The sequence below is a fragment of the Phaenicophaeus curvirostris genome, chromosome W (genome assembly GCF_032191515.1).
Source record: "Phaenicophaeus curvirostris isolate KB17595 chromosome W, BPBGC_Pcur_1.0, whole genome shotgun sequence".
NCBI lineage: Eukaryota > Metazoa > Chordata > Aves > Cuculiformes > Cuculidae > Phaenicophaeus > Phaenicophaeus curvirostris.
The window spans coordinates 3046069-3063048 of NC_091430.1; the positions used below are offsets into that span (position 1 = coordinate 3046069).

Consider the following 16980-nt stretch of genomic DNA (forward strand, 5'->3'; position numbering starts at 1 on the left):
GATATAAAATAATTAAGTATTCATGCATTACTATGAAGAACTTATGTATCTTAAGGAAATTCACAGCATTGTGGTAGTATTTACTGCTCATTATCTCTAGGTTTTGATAAATTTTACTTATGTCTTTTTTTTTAATTTAGTGAGTAAAATAAAATAAAAATTTTAGTTAAGCACGTTAATTTAAAGCAGACAAATGTGTCAATTAAATACTGACAAACACTTCCACTGTTCCCCACTGCTGAACTACTGCTAATAGCGTGAGGTATAGTATGTTCTGGAAATAAGAGGCTCCCTCACAGACTTGCATAAACCCCTGAGGAAGAATTGTTCTGCTTTTGGCGAAATACAATTTAAGCATTATGCTTTACCTCAGTCAAATTCCACCTTTTTGATATTCATACTTACTTGGCAAGAAAAAAAGATTTGACTTAGCAAGCAAACTTATTTCGTAGGGGAAAGTATTATACTAGCATACATAGCTCAACTTTAAAATACTCTGTGCTTTTTATTTAAAATACTGAAGAAACTGCTTCTTCACAGTCTGAAGTCACATCACTACATTTTGCTCATGAGAATAAAATTTACAGTCATGAGATGCACATAAAGGATTTATTTTAAATGTTTTAAGGATAGAGTTACATCATAATTATAAAATTTACTTACAGAATTAAGTAACAGGTTTTAAGTGTTCATACTTCTAAATGCAGAGAAATAAAATAAAACTAATGAAACTGAGCTCTAAAGATGAAGTCATTACCTAATTTAAAAATGTGAACACCAAGACCTTTGAACTATACATATACCGAGAACCATCCAAATTGCACTAATGATGTAAAATAGAAAAAGCACAGCATTTTCAAGGAACCAGAAACTGCTTTTACCATGATTATTTTTTCCTGAAGCAACTGTAATCTATTCTATCTGAAGATAAAGCCTCCATTTTTAAATAATTCATTTAAAGAAGGCTTACACTGTTGCAATAAATAGGATTTCCCCCAATGTATTTCAGTCTTTATGTAGTCCAACTTAGTTTAGGGTTTGGCACTCAAAAGAAAAAATGTATTGCTTTACTTATCAATTGTGATTTTATTTATTCTTGAACAGAATACATGGTCCCTTCAAATGCTGTATGACACACACAACTGGAAAATTACCTTCCATTGGCACTGTTTGCCTCACCAGTGCATTTGATCCTACTAACAACCATTCAAACAGCACAATAAGCAAATTCACAAAAAAACTGAACACAAAATAAAAACAGAACAAAACCCAAACCTAAACATTATAACATGCAACTTCAGTTTGTTACACTGAACATTCTAACCTTCTAGGCATGCAAAAAAAGGATGGTCTGCATTTAAGTTTGTTGTTTTTTTTCCAAAAAGTTTTACATGGCAGCCTGACATGCACACATACAATATACAACAGTACTACAGCAGGTAAATGAGAGAGGCTATTAACTTTTATACAAAGATCCACGGCTTGTGCCATCACAAGCTCTATGATAAATTTGGAAGGTAATGTTGGACCCCTAGAACAAGGGACCAACATGTAGTTACTAGGGCAATGCAAGCACTGCATGCAGATCTGAAACATGAGCCTAAAACAAAGCCCAAAGCAGATGGCAGGGAGTGGAATTAATCTCAAGTCTCAGAAAGGTGATTTTATTAAAAAAACAACCACCACCACCCCCTAAACCTTAAGAAAAATAATGAAAACCCCATGCAACAGCCAATGGGGATATCTAAAAACAACCATAAAATTTGACAGTGTATAGGTCATATTCTAATTAGTAAAATATGTGGTGCATTAAGAGTGGCTTGCAAATAACCTACAAATGCAAGCCTAATGCTAAAAATGTTCAAGTAGACCTAAACCTCAAAACAAACCTTGTATTCCTTAGATGTAAAGCCCAAAATTAACTGGTACTAAGTTATTCATGTATTTTTTGTGTAATCAATACACTCATTCTTGTGCCACAAATACCAACTTGGGCTCATGGAGCCAGGCTCAGCTTTGAGATTTACATGCAGGACTCTTAAGAGTCAATAGAAAGCACATAACAGATCTGCAGGATGAAAGCCTTGCTTTGCAAATCTGCTCACTTTGTTCAAAACATGATGAAAATTTACTGACTCAGGTACTTAGTGCTTAAAGACTGTATTGAGAAGCTATGAACTGAAAGACAATAGCCTGCTTTTGGTTGCCCATGATGAAATACAGGACATAATGCAATATAGTAGCAAGGGACAAAGAATTAAGATATCATAGTTATACAGTATTAGCATTTAACAGCATAATGAGGCACAAGCCTTAAGGCTAAATTATGAAATCAAGCCCCCCCCCAAAATGGACAGAAAGGGGCTTAAACCACTGAGTCTTTGATATCAAGAATACCCACAACAGAGGTCAGACCTCTGATCTCTGATTAACAGTACCTCTCCTGCATCCTTCCACTAACAGCATAAGATTGGATATCTATGTATATACCTTCTTTCCATCAATAGCATTGACTGTATTCACATACTGTATTTCTGTGAAGCAGTGCTTTGAAGCTTGTAGAGCTCTGCTTTAACATGACAATTTTTTTGCTGTGCTTATCCTTGTTACAATTCTGATGCTTTTAAAAGTTGCTACACTTAAAAAACAACAAATACCCTAACCTTGATTTACAGCTATCTCAGCAGGATTAAAACTGCGAAAGGATTCTGCTGTTGTGGGCTGCTATTTACATCCACAATCTAATGCAGATGACTGAACCACTGAGACTGTCTATAGCTCCCATTAGATAGTACAACACTAACATGCAGAACTCTAGTGTTCATAGAATGAAATTCATGTTAACAGCATACCTCAAAGCAAGGACACCACAAAAGGCAACAACAGGTTTAAACAGCAGATTTGTCTGGACACTCCTTACATGGAAAAGCCAGAAAAAGAATACATTGAAAAGATGCCTTCTTGAACCAAAATGATTAAAAACAGTAGCAAAACCCAAACCAACCTGAAACAAAGCAAAGGAATACAGCACATGAGCAGAAGGCTATAAATGCTTCTCCTTCTCTAAAGGAGGTCTTCAGTATAAAAGGACCTCCCAACCCTCTAAGACTGTATTTACCATGTAAAATATTAACTACTATTAGGTTTTTAAGCCCACACACAAACATCCAGATTGCTAGGTTCTGATATTAAATGAGAGACTACTGATTGCCAATGTGTAGTCTAAAGTCTTCTTAAGTAGCATATATACTGTTAAATTTGTGGCACCAAGCACTTGGTTTTCTGCTAAGAAATACGCATAACAAAACAACATTTAGGATTAAAGGCAACTTTGTTTTGTGTATTTACTGGTTTCTACAACTTGTAAACACAGGGCCTTAACCTGCATTTTCTAATTAACTGGTTATACAGATTAAATATATTTTTATAGTTTAAAGTCTTTTCACTGAGAGGTACATAAGTCAAACACTTGATACATTACTGTCCTGTGACTAGTAAAAATGCACAAGTATTTCCATGTGCTGCAAGTTCTTAAAAAGCCTAATTTGAAATAAAGTGTAGAAACACAATAGACTGATGTTACTTGGGTTAGGCACTCCTTACTGCTGCACAAACTATTTAAACCTTTCAGAAGAGTCAGCTCTGTTCCAACCCAGAAAACAAGGACTGACAGTAGCCAAGAAATTAAATTTAATGTTACAAAAGAAGGCATATAGAAAATGGCAAACTACACTTGCATATGGCAGTTGAACAGGTGAGTGCAAGGTTGAAGAAAGAGTTAAAATCTATGAAAAAATCTAGATTACAATACTAGATTGACTTCACACAGCTTGAATTTGCAGTTGTTCTTTAACTCCCTCCCACCCAAATATATTGACTTCTTTCAAGAAAAGTTCTCTTATGCAAAATATGTCACGTTCACATAAACTTGTATTATTCAGAATCAAACAATTTTGCTGGCAGAGATTGTGGGTTCGCAGGGACATTTAAGCTTTCATTTAACTGAAAAACTGTCAAGTATTTGTGTCTACAAATTTTACATTTAATAGTTCATGATGATGTCTAGGATGTCTTCACCAAATCGTAGACATAAATATGGAAATCATCATCAAACTTGATGAAATAGACAGATGGTTTGGCTTCAACCTGATGAATGACCATGCCAGTCCGTTTTGAGCCATCTTCTTTGGCATATTCCACTTGTTTGCCTACCAGGCTGTCCACAACTTCACCTGGTTCCCGTTCTGCGGGAGGTGAATCATCTGTAATATGAAAATACAATGTACTTTGATAGACATTTATGGATTTTTTCCAGTATACAAAACTGCAGAGCCTTCTTTAAAAGTTAAGAAACAATCACAAGTTTAAAATGCAGAGTATGTCTAAAACAAGCTGAGTTTTTCAGACAGGCACTTAACTATTGTCATGCTTCAGGAAACTACAGTCATAGAAATATATTTTAAAAAATTTTAATTTTATGAAGTAAAATATAGCATTTCAATTGGTTAGAAAAGTAAATTTTTGACATGAAGGATTACATACCAATTACAGAACACGTTTGTAGACAATTGAATTTAAGCTCCCAGCAGAACGGGGCACTGAATTTCTTTAACAGAAAGGTAGGTGTGCTAGAACTCCCTCTCCCCACATGCTTTATCCAAAATGTTAATGCAAACATGCCATTGCAACAAAACAACATCTTCCAAGCTAAGTGTAACCTCCTCAATAAATAATTCTGTTAAAAGGGGCTTTTAATTTCATACTAGAATGGATACTATTGAGAAGTCTAACTATATTATTTCTTTTCTAGCAAAATCTACCCAGAAGTATCCTTAAGGACACAACTCACATTGTCTGTAAAAGATCCAGATTCAGAGAAGGTAGCTCATCGTTCAGAGTGTCTTAGAAACAGAAGTAAGTAGTAGATAGTATCAGGATAAAAAGAGCACATTAAAATCTTAATTCTTAAATATGGAAAGCATAAGCCTTTTAGCTTATTTTTCCAAGAAGGGAGAAAGCAAAGCAGAATTTTGAAAGGAACTGCAAGGTCTTTGGAGGTGCCAATTCTGAAAAAGCTTGCTTTATTTGTTTCTTTAGGAATAAGAAGATCACTTTTTCCATTAACATTTGTGGCTCATTGTCTTTGAGTCACAGATTTGTTGGTTTTTGTTAGGCTGGGAAAAAAATCTAAAAACATAGGGTTACCCATCAGACTAAATGTTATCAGTGCTAGATCTGAAGGAAGACTGTTTTGGAAACGCAATGAATGAGTTTTGAATAATATTTATTTAGTTTTTCATAGTAAAACACTAGCTATCTAATTAATAATTTACTTTAAAGCCAAAATTGTCTCTCTGTCAGAGAAGTGCTTTTGAGGTGCAGGAGAGAAATGAAGAAATGAGAGTACAATATTCTTGACAATTTTTTTCTTCTATTTTTGTACTAGCTATCCAAATCTCTTGAATGATACTGATTCTGTGAAAATCCTTCTATATTTATAGAAAAAAACTCAATAACTTTAATTTCAAGAAAGAAAGAAAATATATCCCTTCAAACCTATTGAAAATTTTTTCCTGTATATGTGTTTAAACACATAAGAGAAAATGAGTTTTCAAAAGATTAGTACTTTTATCCTCCAGGAAACTATTCAAAAATTTTCCAAACTGAAGATGCTTACCCAAACTAAATTAATCTAATTATTTAGTTAGCCCTAAAACATTATTCTTATAAGAACTTCTTCAGAAATACAGCTCCTTGAGTTGGTCTTGATTTGTGACACTTCTATAAAAAAATAACAGTGGAAGGCTTCTAGTTTGTCAGTTTCTCTTAAAAAAATCCAAGTGTAAACTCTTCCATAACAGTATGTATATCTTTATCAGAATTAGGAATTATTATGGAAAAGGATTTTCCAGTACTTATTTCATACGTACTTCACCACTGATTCAAGTAAAATATTTCACTTGTTATTTAATATAGATGTATTTTCTGTTGTACAGTAACCTTTGTTAGTTTTGGTATTTAAAATGATCGTTGTTTGTCAACTCTCTCTTTCATACATAAACCATAAGCCAAACAGTAATACAAAGAGAGATGCCGCTTTCCAGAAGATAAAAGTAACTGGTTACTTACTGGAATCAGGCATAATGCGAAGGTCACCTTCTTTATAGTCATCTAAGAGTTGGTACATGTACAAGACAGGATCTTTCTCATAGGTAATATAAAACCATGTGTTCATAATAGGAGCTCGAGCCAAGACCATCCCCCTCCATTCATCTTTTGAGCCATCCTCTGTTTCAAACATATGTTCCACAGCTTTGCCAATCATTGTGTCTGCCAGGTGAGCATCACTAATTCGAGATGAAGCTGAAATGGTAGCAGTTCATAAGTATGTCCATTCAAAAGTACAGCAATAAGTCTTTGTAAAAAATAATCTTTATCCAGATTCATGAATAAATTTGTTTGAAAGTTAGTCAATTCACAAAGAAAAAAAAAATACTGTCCATTCCAGAGAGTTGAAGACCAAAGAACTGCAAGACTTGAAGAATTATGTTAACATGTTAACACTTTTATTGACATTTTCCAATGCTGAACCCCCTCCTCCCCAAATTAATCAAACTATCATAATGCAAGGTAAAGGGAGACCAATATAGGCCACAGCAAAGAATAGTGTCTATATTTTCAATATTTGTGTTGTGGGGGGAGGGGAGGAAGAGAGGTTAAATCACAGACCAGCTGTATGAATTTATTAATGAAAGTATTCAGCTTTGTTCCCCCTAACCCCATTCTAGAGACTGCTACTGATCTTTGCAGTCAGGAAAAACAAGAACTTATTCCATTCAGGAATAAGTAATCACTAGGGTAAACTTTAAACTTTGGAAAAACCTGCAGTTTAATAATTCAGTGCTAATTATGAAAAACAATAAAGACTTGTTACTAGTCAAGTTATTTCACTTAGGAAAGGCTTTTCCCATTTGTATTAATAGCTAGGGAAAGCACATGAAAAAACAACCAACCAAACACATAATTACTGTCAAACATATACATGACAACATAGCCAGGACATTTCTCAGCTGTCTCGGAGTTTAAATTTTAATAGAACTATCAAGGTTACATGTACATAAGCTTGTTAGGAATAAGACTCTAAACAAGAAAAAAATACAGAATGCACTGCATACCATTTAAAGACAAAAGACAGCACTATGCTCTCTGGTATCATCAAATCTTTGTGAAATCAAGAAAAATTAAACAGAGCATTCAGATTATGTGCCATGTGATGAAAAACAATTTAATAAAATTTAAATGTTCTAACATATGTGCATATAGGAAAAAAACTTCTTACCAACTCTGTCTGGAAGGACTTCAAGTGCTGAAACTCTTTCATCTTTGTGCAGTTCTAGTCCATACACACAATCAAATCCATCATACTTTATAAGATAGAGAGAGGGATTTACGGGAACTTGATCAAGAACTGTGCCCTTCCACTGTGTTATAGGTCCATTCCCTTCTTTCCAGCCATGCTGTATTCTGCAGCCTACAATGTTTCTTCGTGGCTGAGAAATAGGTTTGCTTGGTCCAACATTGTTTCTATGCTTTCTGTACACAGATACAAACATAACATTAAACAAGTACTTATTCAAAATTCTACTCCAGACAAAGAGCTGTATGTTTTAAGAAGGCAATATCTTATTATATATTACTAAAGACACATTAAATTCAAACATGTACAACTTAGTGGACCTTAGTAAAATTAGGGTATAAAGCATATTACATAGTACTGGAAAAAGAAAAAAAGCACACAGAAAAGTAGTGGAACACTTGCAACATTTTGTATAAGACTGCTTTCATAATAGTAGTTGCTAAAACTAGTTTGTTTAAGCCAAAAGAACTATTTTAGCCATTGCTACACTGAACATCAAAAGTAAAACTTTCTTGTTAAAACCCTAAATCAGCTCTCAAAGAGCAATGTTACCTAACAGTATTATGCTACTTTGTTGGTCTCTGCATAACAGTAAACATAATTCCCTTACCCCAGGAAGAAGTTGTCGGTGGAAACATTAGTGGTGGTTGACTAAAATTCTTCAAAGCATTTGTTTTCCCTAATCTGTGTTGTCACCTGAAGGAAATTTCGCTTCCCTCTGCACTTACAGATATCTTTGACTTCAATTTTTTTAAAAACACAGGGCAGCAACAATATTCTTCTAATATTCCTTTTTAGGACAAGAAAAATTATATGCAAAGGTCATAGCAAGAGAAGGGATACTCTTTAAAGAAGATAATAGATTAAATATACTTTTTACCCTTCCTCAGTCTTTTAATTCAACTTGCATGGAAAGACTCCTTCCAGTGAATATCAGTTGCTCTGATAAACGCTCATGTAAGCTAATTGACAGTTTGAACTCACTAAAACACTGTTGAACAAGTTTTATTCTACTCAGTTAAAAAAAAATAGTTAACTGACAGTTGTGAATACAACTGAAGATACATGAACATTACAACAGTACATTGGCTATATATTTATATTATCTTTATTTTAGCATGTTACAATATGCATATTCATTCCTAAAATTATATTTAGGAGGTTGCCTGATTAAAATTCACACAAATATTAGCTAATTCCAAAATAAATTTCTGGATTAGTTATCAGTTACAGTACACTTCATTTAAATGGCAATAAAATATACACATCACTAACATGCTTTAAAAAAAATCTAAAATCAGAAAAAACAGTTGCAGAAAACAACATTTGACTACTAATACTGAAGATTTAATCATAACTCTATCAAAAACAAAATGTACAATTACTTCAGCAGCTTGTCCCACCTCCAATCTTAGCAGAGTTCCACAGTATCTTTTGTAAAATTTACCTTCTGTGATGATTTAACCTGCTTCTTTCTTATACTACAGCTTCCGCAAATAAGTTCAAGTAAGCAATGTTTCTAAGTTGAAGATGGGTAGTGGCCTAAGTAACAAAGCAACTTCATTCCTTTTTAGATGAACCAAAAAGATGCATAGCTATTTAATTAATATACCACACAATAACCAAATAAGTTTTGCCTCCTGCTAGCATTGTGACAAACAGATCCACGGCATCTTCCTATTTACTCAGCACCTATCATCCACCAAAACCAGACAACAGTGGTAGTTTTACTGTCATTTCACAATTGTGCTAGTAACTCAAAAGTGAAAGCTTATCTGTTGCAATCAGAGAGTTGCTTAGATTGGAAAAGACCTTTAAGATCATCGAATCCAACCATAAACCTAACACTGCCAAGTCTGCCACAAAACCATATCCCTAGGTGCCACATCTACCTGTCTTTTAAACACCTCCAGGGATGGGGACTCAACTACTTCCCTGGGCAGCCTCTGCCAGTGATTGATAACCCTTTCAGTGAAGAAATTTTTCCTGATGTCCAATCTAAACTTCCCCTGACGCAGCTTAAGGCCATTCCCTCTTGTCCTATTACCTATCACTTGGGAGAAGAGACCAACACCCACCTCTCTGCAACCTCCTTTCAGGTAGTTGTAGAGAGCAATAAGGTCTCCCCTCAGCCTCCTCTTCCCCAGACTAAACAACCCCAGTTCCCTCAGCCACTCCTCGCAAGACTTGTTCTCCAGCCCCTTCACCAGCTTCACCGCTCTTCTCTGGACACACTCCAGGGCCTCATTGTCTTTCTTGTAGTGAGGGGCCCAAAACTGAACACAGGATTCGAGGTGCGGCCTCACCAGCACTGAGTGCAGGGGCAGAATCACTTCCCTGGTCCTGCTGGCCATGCTATTTCTGATGCAGGCCAAGATGCCATTGGCCTTCTTGGCCACCTGGGCCACTGCTGGCTCATATTCAGTCGGCTGTCGACCAACACCCCCAGGTCTTTCTCTGCCAGGCCATTCTCCCCAAAGCCTGTAGCGCTGCATGGGGTTGTTGTGTCCCAAGTGCAGGACCAGGCACTTGGCCTTGTTGAACCTCACCCCACAGACTTCAGCCCATCGATCCATCCTGTCCAGATCCCTCTGCGGAGCCTCCCTACTCACCAGCAGATTGACACTTCCTCCCAGCTTAGTGTCATCTGCAAACTTGCTGAGGGCGCACCCGATCCCCTCATCCAGGTCATTGATAAAGATATTGAACAGGACTGGACCCAGCACCAAGCCCTGGGGACACCACTTGTGACTGGCCTCCAGCTGGACTGAAAACCATTCACCACCACTCTTTGGGCCCGGCCATCCAGCCAGTTTTTACCCAGCAAAGAGTATACCCATCCAAGCCATGAGAAGCCAATTTCTCCAGGAGAATTCTGTGGGAGACATTATCAAAGGCTTTACTAAAGCCCAGGTAAACAACATTCACAGCCTTTTGCCCTCATCCAATAAGTATGTCACCTTGTCATAGAATGAGATCAGGTTGTTCAGGCAGGACCTGCCTTTCATAAACCCATGTTGAGTGGGCCTGATCACCTGGTTATCCTGTATGTGTCAACTGATGGCACTCAAGATGATCTGCTCCGTAACCTTCCCCAGTACTGAGGTCAGGCTGACAGGAATGATGGGGCCAGATCCCTCAGTACCCTTGGGTGGATCCCAATTGGCCCCATACACTTGTGTGTGTCTAGGTGGTGTAGTAGGTCTCTAACTGTGGAAGGATGGCTCCATGACCGAGGACATGATTTGATAGCAATGAACAATCCAGGGTTAACACTTGTGACTAGGCCTGGCGTTCCTCCTTAAAACTGACCTTGGTATGTTGATAGAAGAAAGTGCATAACAAAAGCACGGAACTCAGCGCTGGAAAGTCCCTAAAACGTCAAGACCATTGTACCAGCCCCCTTCTCGTGCTTAACATCTTTTAACCAATCTTGTAACTACTTAAGGCGCATGGACAGCACAGTAGGACCAATTGTAAGTTGTTTTATTAGCTTGTGCTCTGCTAGAATAAGTATATAAGGAGTGTTGTGTTTATGAATAAAGGAGAACGACTATACTCACATTGAGATTTCATCGTTACTCGGGGTCTGCCTCCCACTCCCACATCTGGTAGCAGAGGATGGTTCACGGCTTTTTTAATTTCTCCGAGACTGCGGTAAGCAGCGAGAGGAGGGGGAGTGGGAAACCGCGGCTAAGGGAGCTGCCTGGGCAAAAGCAGGGTAGACGCCGGTTTGAGGTCGCTCCTCACCCCTTAGGCGCAGCTATGCAAACAGAAGCTGCGGCCAGGCTACTTGCGGGAATCCTCTCCAAGAGAGGGCATGATATACCCGCAAAACTGCTGATAAGGTTGATACAGTTAGGTATCAGATGGGGTCATTTTGAAGACCTGCGTATGATATTTTCGGTCTCGGACTGGCGAAACTACGGAGAGACGTTATGGCAAAAAACTATTTCGGGATCCAAAAAGGAAGAAAAAGAGGTTAAAGTTTTAAAATGCCTAGCAAAACATGCAGCTGTATGTGTGTGAGTGCCCCCCCACCCCTCGCCCTCCCACCCTTCTCCTTCCTTTCTAAGTTTTTTTTTTTTTCTTTCAGCCTTGAAGAAGTCCAGAGGAGTTAACAGTGTTATCTCTCTAGGGGAATGCCAATTTGTGAGAACACTGTGCATTCCAGTCTCACTGGAACTAGTCAGCAACTGCTGGGTCCTAGTGCAGACAACCTTTAGAGATAATTGAGGCAATGATAGAGGAAAATTCAAAAGATTCATTACGAATTATTGAGTGGATATTTTGCCACACTAACCCCCAAAAAGCATAGTCACTAGATTTGAAATGATTACAATGATAATCACCGAGGGAAGAAAAAAGAAGTGTTCAGTTATTAGGCCAAGGCTCGACAATCATTTACATCCCAATGACAAAAGCATATGCTAAGTGCTGCATGGCAAATATTTTCAATTTACAAGTAGATCTAATGGATTACCCAGGAAGTATTGATATCCATTTACCAAGTCATGTTATTATTGAACATACCCATCAAGTAGTAAAAACATTGCTAGCAAAAAGAAAAAAAAAAAAAAAGAGAAAAAATAAAGGGGGGGGGAGAATCAGGAGAAACACTGCAAAATAGAATGACTTTTTTTGTGATTAGCAAGAGATGATCAAATTGTGCCGAAGTTGAAGCATATACAAACCATGTCATCAAAATTAGAGCAAGTATAAGACAATGTGAAAGTGCTATTGAAAAACAGTTATTATGGGCAATGGACAGGTCTGTATAAGCTACTAACATGGGGACGAGGTTCTGCTTGTGTTTTAACAGATAAAGGACCAGTTTGGGCACCTGCGAGGTGGATCAAGCCCACGTTGCTGTGTAACAACTGTTAAGCCCCAACCATGAAAGCAGTCAACAAGAATGAGGAGGACGTTAACATTATGGATGCTCTTAATCCTATGGGTGGTCTTACCGCAGGGTATGAAAAATTCACCCACCTTGTGTCAACTATACGTTGCATGGGCCTTGCGACCAATTCATCAACAATGGTCAAAAACAATCATTTATCACTATATGGATGATATAGCATTAAAAACGTTAATGAATATGTTAACAGCAAAAGGACTTGTTATTGCACCTGACAAAGTGCAAAGATCAAGCCCTTGCAAGTATTTGGGTTGGCATATCACTGATGCTCAAATTCGGCCTCAAAAGACAGAGCTCAAAACTTGTTTAAAAACAGTAAAAGATGTACAGACATTGTTAGGTGACATTCAATGGATATGTAACTGTGTGGGGATTTCAAACACCGAAATTGCCCCGCTGACCGCATTATTACGCAATGCGGATCCAGCTCATGAGATTGAACTTACTACAGAACACCATAACCTGTTACAAAAAATTGTTTGCAAATTGCAAACATCTTGGTCGTCTCGGCGAATGGTGCATATACCTATTTCGCTTGTGGTTTGTAACGGTTTAGAATCACCGTATGCCGTCATTTGTCAGTGGCAAAACAAAAAGGGGGAGATACTCTCTACTTTACCTATAGAATCATCGCACTTATTAGACAGCAATGCCACTGACAAAGACGAGCTTGATGGATTTATCATCTTGGAATGGGTATTTCTAAGAGTACAACCAAAAACAAGTACTCAAACCCGACCTGACACTGTAGCAGAACTGGTATGAAAAGGTAGATCTCGAATCATTGAGCTCAGTGGACAAGAGCCTGCAGATATTAGCATTCCATTTAATGCTATAGACCTGGAATGGTGGTTATGAAATGTAACGACAATACAGGAAGCCCTATTAGGATTTGAAGGGAAAATACATTCGCAGCATCTGCAAGAGGGTGGTCCTAAATGGATAACAGCTAGAAGTATTCAACCCCATCAAGAATCATCTTTGGCACGTGACCGATTGTCAACACAAGAAGACAATGCGAGTGAATAAATGAAGAGATCAGAAGTTTGTTGTCTCGATCGCGGTAACTGTGACCCGTGGGTTTTGTGTACTTGTAGTAGTTGTAGCGAGGAGTATCATTAGCGAAATACTGATCTGTTAATTGTTTTATAAAAAAAAGGTGTGTGCGTGAAGGTAGTAGGGTATAACAGAAATAATATAACTGGAAGCAACAACAAAAATGAGGCAATTTTGGCTGTATTTAGGATTTTTAAACTTGGTCATTGCGGTTTATCATCCTAGTTTATTCGATCTACGACAAAATGTTTGGGTTACTCTTGTATGAGCATTAAACACCACTAGTTTTTGTGCTAGCTTGGCAACCCCTAGCTCACCATTTGTGACCTGTCTCATAGGAGTCCCCATGAGAAATATTTCACACTTTAATCAATCGATGCAAATGTTAAAATCACAATTTAACATTACTAGCACAATTCCTTTTAGTTGGAGTAACATGAGTCACGTATTTAACTCATATGACCTGTGGGATGATAAACTTCCAATTGGACCTGAGCCACAAGAACTTGAGCTTGTGGACTCTTTAAACGCTAATTATTGCCTTTTTATAGGTCTTGCATCATGGATGGAGAGTCAGAAGGAAGGAAAGGTGGTAGATGAATCCATACCAACGATGCTTAATCCTATAGGGAACAGTAGTGACTGGGAGCAGAACTGGTGTAACATCACGGTACGAAATAAAACTCACTCTGCTCCTGGTACTGTGTTACCAAGACGATTACCGCCAGGATATTTTTTGATATGCGGCAATCGAGCTTGGGCAGGCATACCAACACATCCAAGAGGTGGACCATGTACCATCGGTCAGCTTAGCTTAGGCATGCCACATCACCATCCCAACCAAACCCATCCAACGAGACGGAAGAGGGGAATAACTGAGACGTTAAGCCAAAATTGTGATGATAATGTTCAATTATGGAATTTTTGGGAAAGATTTTTTGCATCCTATCTGACACCAGGGATTGCAGCGGCCAAGGCCCACAAAAACTTAGAACAGTTATCTTGTTGGGTAGTGAAGCAAGCCAACATGACAAGTCAAGTTTTATCTGAATTGGCTGATGACTTGTCGACAGTACAACATGCTGTATTGCAAAACAGAGCAGCAATAGATTTTTTGTTGTTAGCACATGGTCATGGTTGTGAAGATTTTGACGGTATGTGTTGTATGGACTTAAATGATCATTCCCGTTCTAAACATCAAGACATACGGGACCTAATGGCTCACACAGAAAAAATTCAGCAAGATTTAGGCATCTTTGGTTTGGATGGACTGTCAAATTGGTTAGGATTAACAGGCTGGTTAAGAAGTGTGTTAAAGACAGGACTAATGTTGTTGATAATTGTAGTTATAGGGATAGCACTTTTTAGTTGTGTAATGTCATGTGTAAGAAAAATGCTGTTGCGCATAACGAATGAAGCCTGGCTTGTTCAAAAACAAAAAGGGGGAGTTGTGGAAGGATGGCTCGACGACCAAGGACATGATTTGATAGCAATGAACAATCCAGGGTTAACACTTGTGACTAGGCCTGGCGTTCCTCCTTAAAACTGACCTTGGTATGTTGATAGAAGAAGTGCATAACAAAAGAACGGAACTCAGCGCTGGAAAGTCCCTAAAATGGGACTATAAGATTACTAATGGTGAAGATTTAACCATAACTCTATCAAAAACAAAATGTACAATTCCTTCAGCAGCTTGTCCCACCTCCAATCTTAGCAGAGTTCTACAGTATCTTTTGTCAAATTTAAATTCTGTGATGATTTAACCTGATCAGTCTGCATTCGTAATCTGTTCTGTCAAAGTTAGAAGTATTACAGAAATGCTAACCTCTTCTAGTTAAGAGGCACTCCCCTGTAAAGTTGGTTCTAATTTTCCACAGAAACTTGAATGCATGTTCAAATACTATTTCTTGCTCAAGTATTGCTTTTTTTAATTATAAAAGTCTCAGTAATATTTTATAATGAAGAAATGAGAGATCTAGTTCTTGGGCACCATGAAAATGAGCTTGCTTTGCACGCAATTAATTTATTTAGTTATAATGAATCTTAATTCTATTTTAAGGTATCCTCACAGAATAAAACCAACTGTTACAGAAGCTAAGTTAAAGCTGAAAAAGCTGAAATAATACTGTTCATGTTTAACTATGCAGTCGATTTCAATTTCTGCCTATAAAGCATAATCATAACATTTAAATTTGCACAATTAAGTAAAAAGCTTCAGTCATTTTAAAAAGTATGATGAAAAAAGGCTACATAAGTAAGTTCAAATTGGTAACTACCTTTTAAAACACCTCGGAGAGAGCAAAATGCATTATAGATGCAGTAACAAAACAAGCAGCAGTTAGGTATACTTGCAGTTAAAGTTTTTCTTTGTCTGAAGGCTGTACTACTGGACGGCTACTCATTCTCATTTGTAGTGGCTTCATATAGCAAGAAATATGATTTTCAAATGAATAAACTGCCAAAGAAAAACTATTTTTGCTTGCATCTGAACATGTAATAAGAAAGAAAACATAGCTTTCTAACTGACCACAAATAACAGAATCGTAGAATGGTCAGCCTATAAAGATCATCTGGTTCCAAGTTTTCTACTATGGGCAGGAACATTAGATGTTCCTTAGATCAGGTTGCTCAAAGCCTCATCCAGCCTGATCTTGAACACTTCCAATGATGGGACATCCACAACTTCTCTGGGCAACCTGTGCCAGTCTCTCACCACCTTCACTACAAAGAATTTGTTCCTTATATCCAATCTAAATCTATTCTTTTTCAGTTTAAAACCATTGCCCCTCTTCCTATCGCTACAGGCCCTGGTAAAATGTCTCTCTCTGTCTTTCTTATAAGCCCTCTTTATATATTGAGAAGCCACAATAAGGTGTCCTTGTAGTCTTCTCTTCTCCAGGCTGAACAACCCCAACTCTCTCAGCCTTTTTTCATAGGAGAGGTGCTGCAGCCCTCTGATCATTTCAGTGACCCTCTTCTGGACCTATTGTAACAGGTCCATGTCTTTCTTGTTCTGGGGACCCCGGAGCTGGACACAGTATTCCAGGTAGGGGTGCAGAGTAGAGGGGCAGAATCACCTCCTTTGACCTGCTGGCCATGTTTTCTTAATGCAGCTGTAAGAGATTGATTCTTTTTTTGCTGCCTCAGATCACTTGTTTTCGAATGTTGAGGTTACAGCAGACACCATGGCCTTCAGTTTGATCTCACTCTCACAAGCAGCCCAGCTGTGCTTGCTGCCCAGAGAGCTCATGATGCAATCTTGCCGATAGGGAGAGCAAGAGCAGAACAGTACCTGAAATTTGCCAGAGAGCCCCCTGGAAGGAGCACTCCCCTCGCCTCCAACTCAATTCCGAAACTTTCCTAGAAGCAGCACTGCACAAGTCCACCAAAAACTATAAATAATACTCTGGAAGTTCTGTTCTTAAAGACTGGGATAACACTTCAATTCCCTAGACATTCAATATTTCAATTTCCCTACGTGTATATAAAACACAGAGCCAGTAAGTTTCAGATCCTCTTAATTCATAGAAATCATAGAATAAAGTAGGTTGGAAAAGACCTTTAAGACCATCGAGTCCAACCATAA

General features: G+C 37.8%; 1 protein-coding gene across 8 annotated transcripts in view; it reads right to left on the reverse strand.

Annotated features, from left to right (window-relative positions):
* Window positions 1-500: 500 nt before the first annotated feature.
* Window positions 501-16980, reverse strand: part of LOC138732947 (spindlin-Z-like) — a 143992-nt gene continuing 127512 nt past the window's right edge. For all 8 annotated transcript variants that reach the window (XM_069879756.1, XM_069879753.1, XM_069879754.1 and 5 more), the window contains 3 exons: window positions 7340-7593; window positions 6130-6363; window positions 501-4262 (listed from right to left, as the gene is read on the reverse strand). In XM_069879756.1, the coding sequence (XP_069735857.1) occupies window positions 4063-4262; window positions 6130-6363; window positions 7340-7593 (688 nt within the window). In that variant the 3' untranslated portion in view covers window positions 501-4062. The remainder of the gene's footprint in view (window positions 4263-6129; window positions 6364-7339; window positions 7594-16980) is intronic.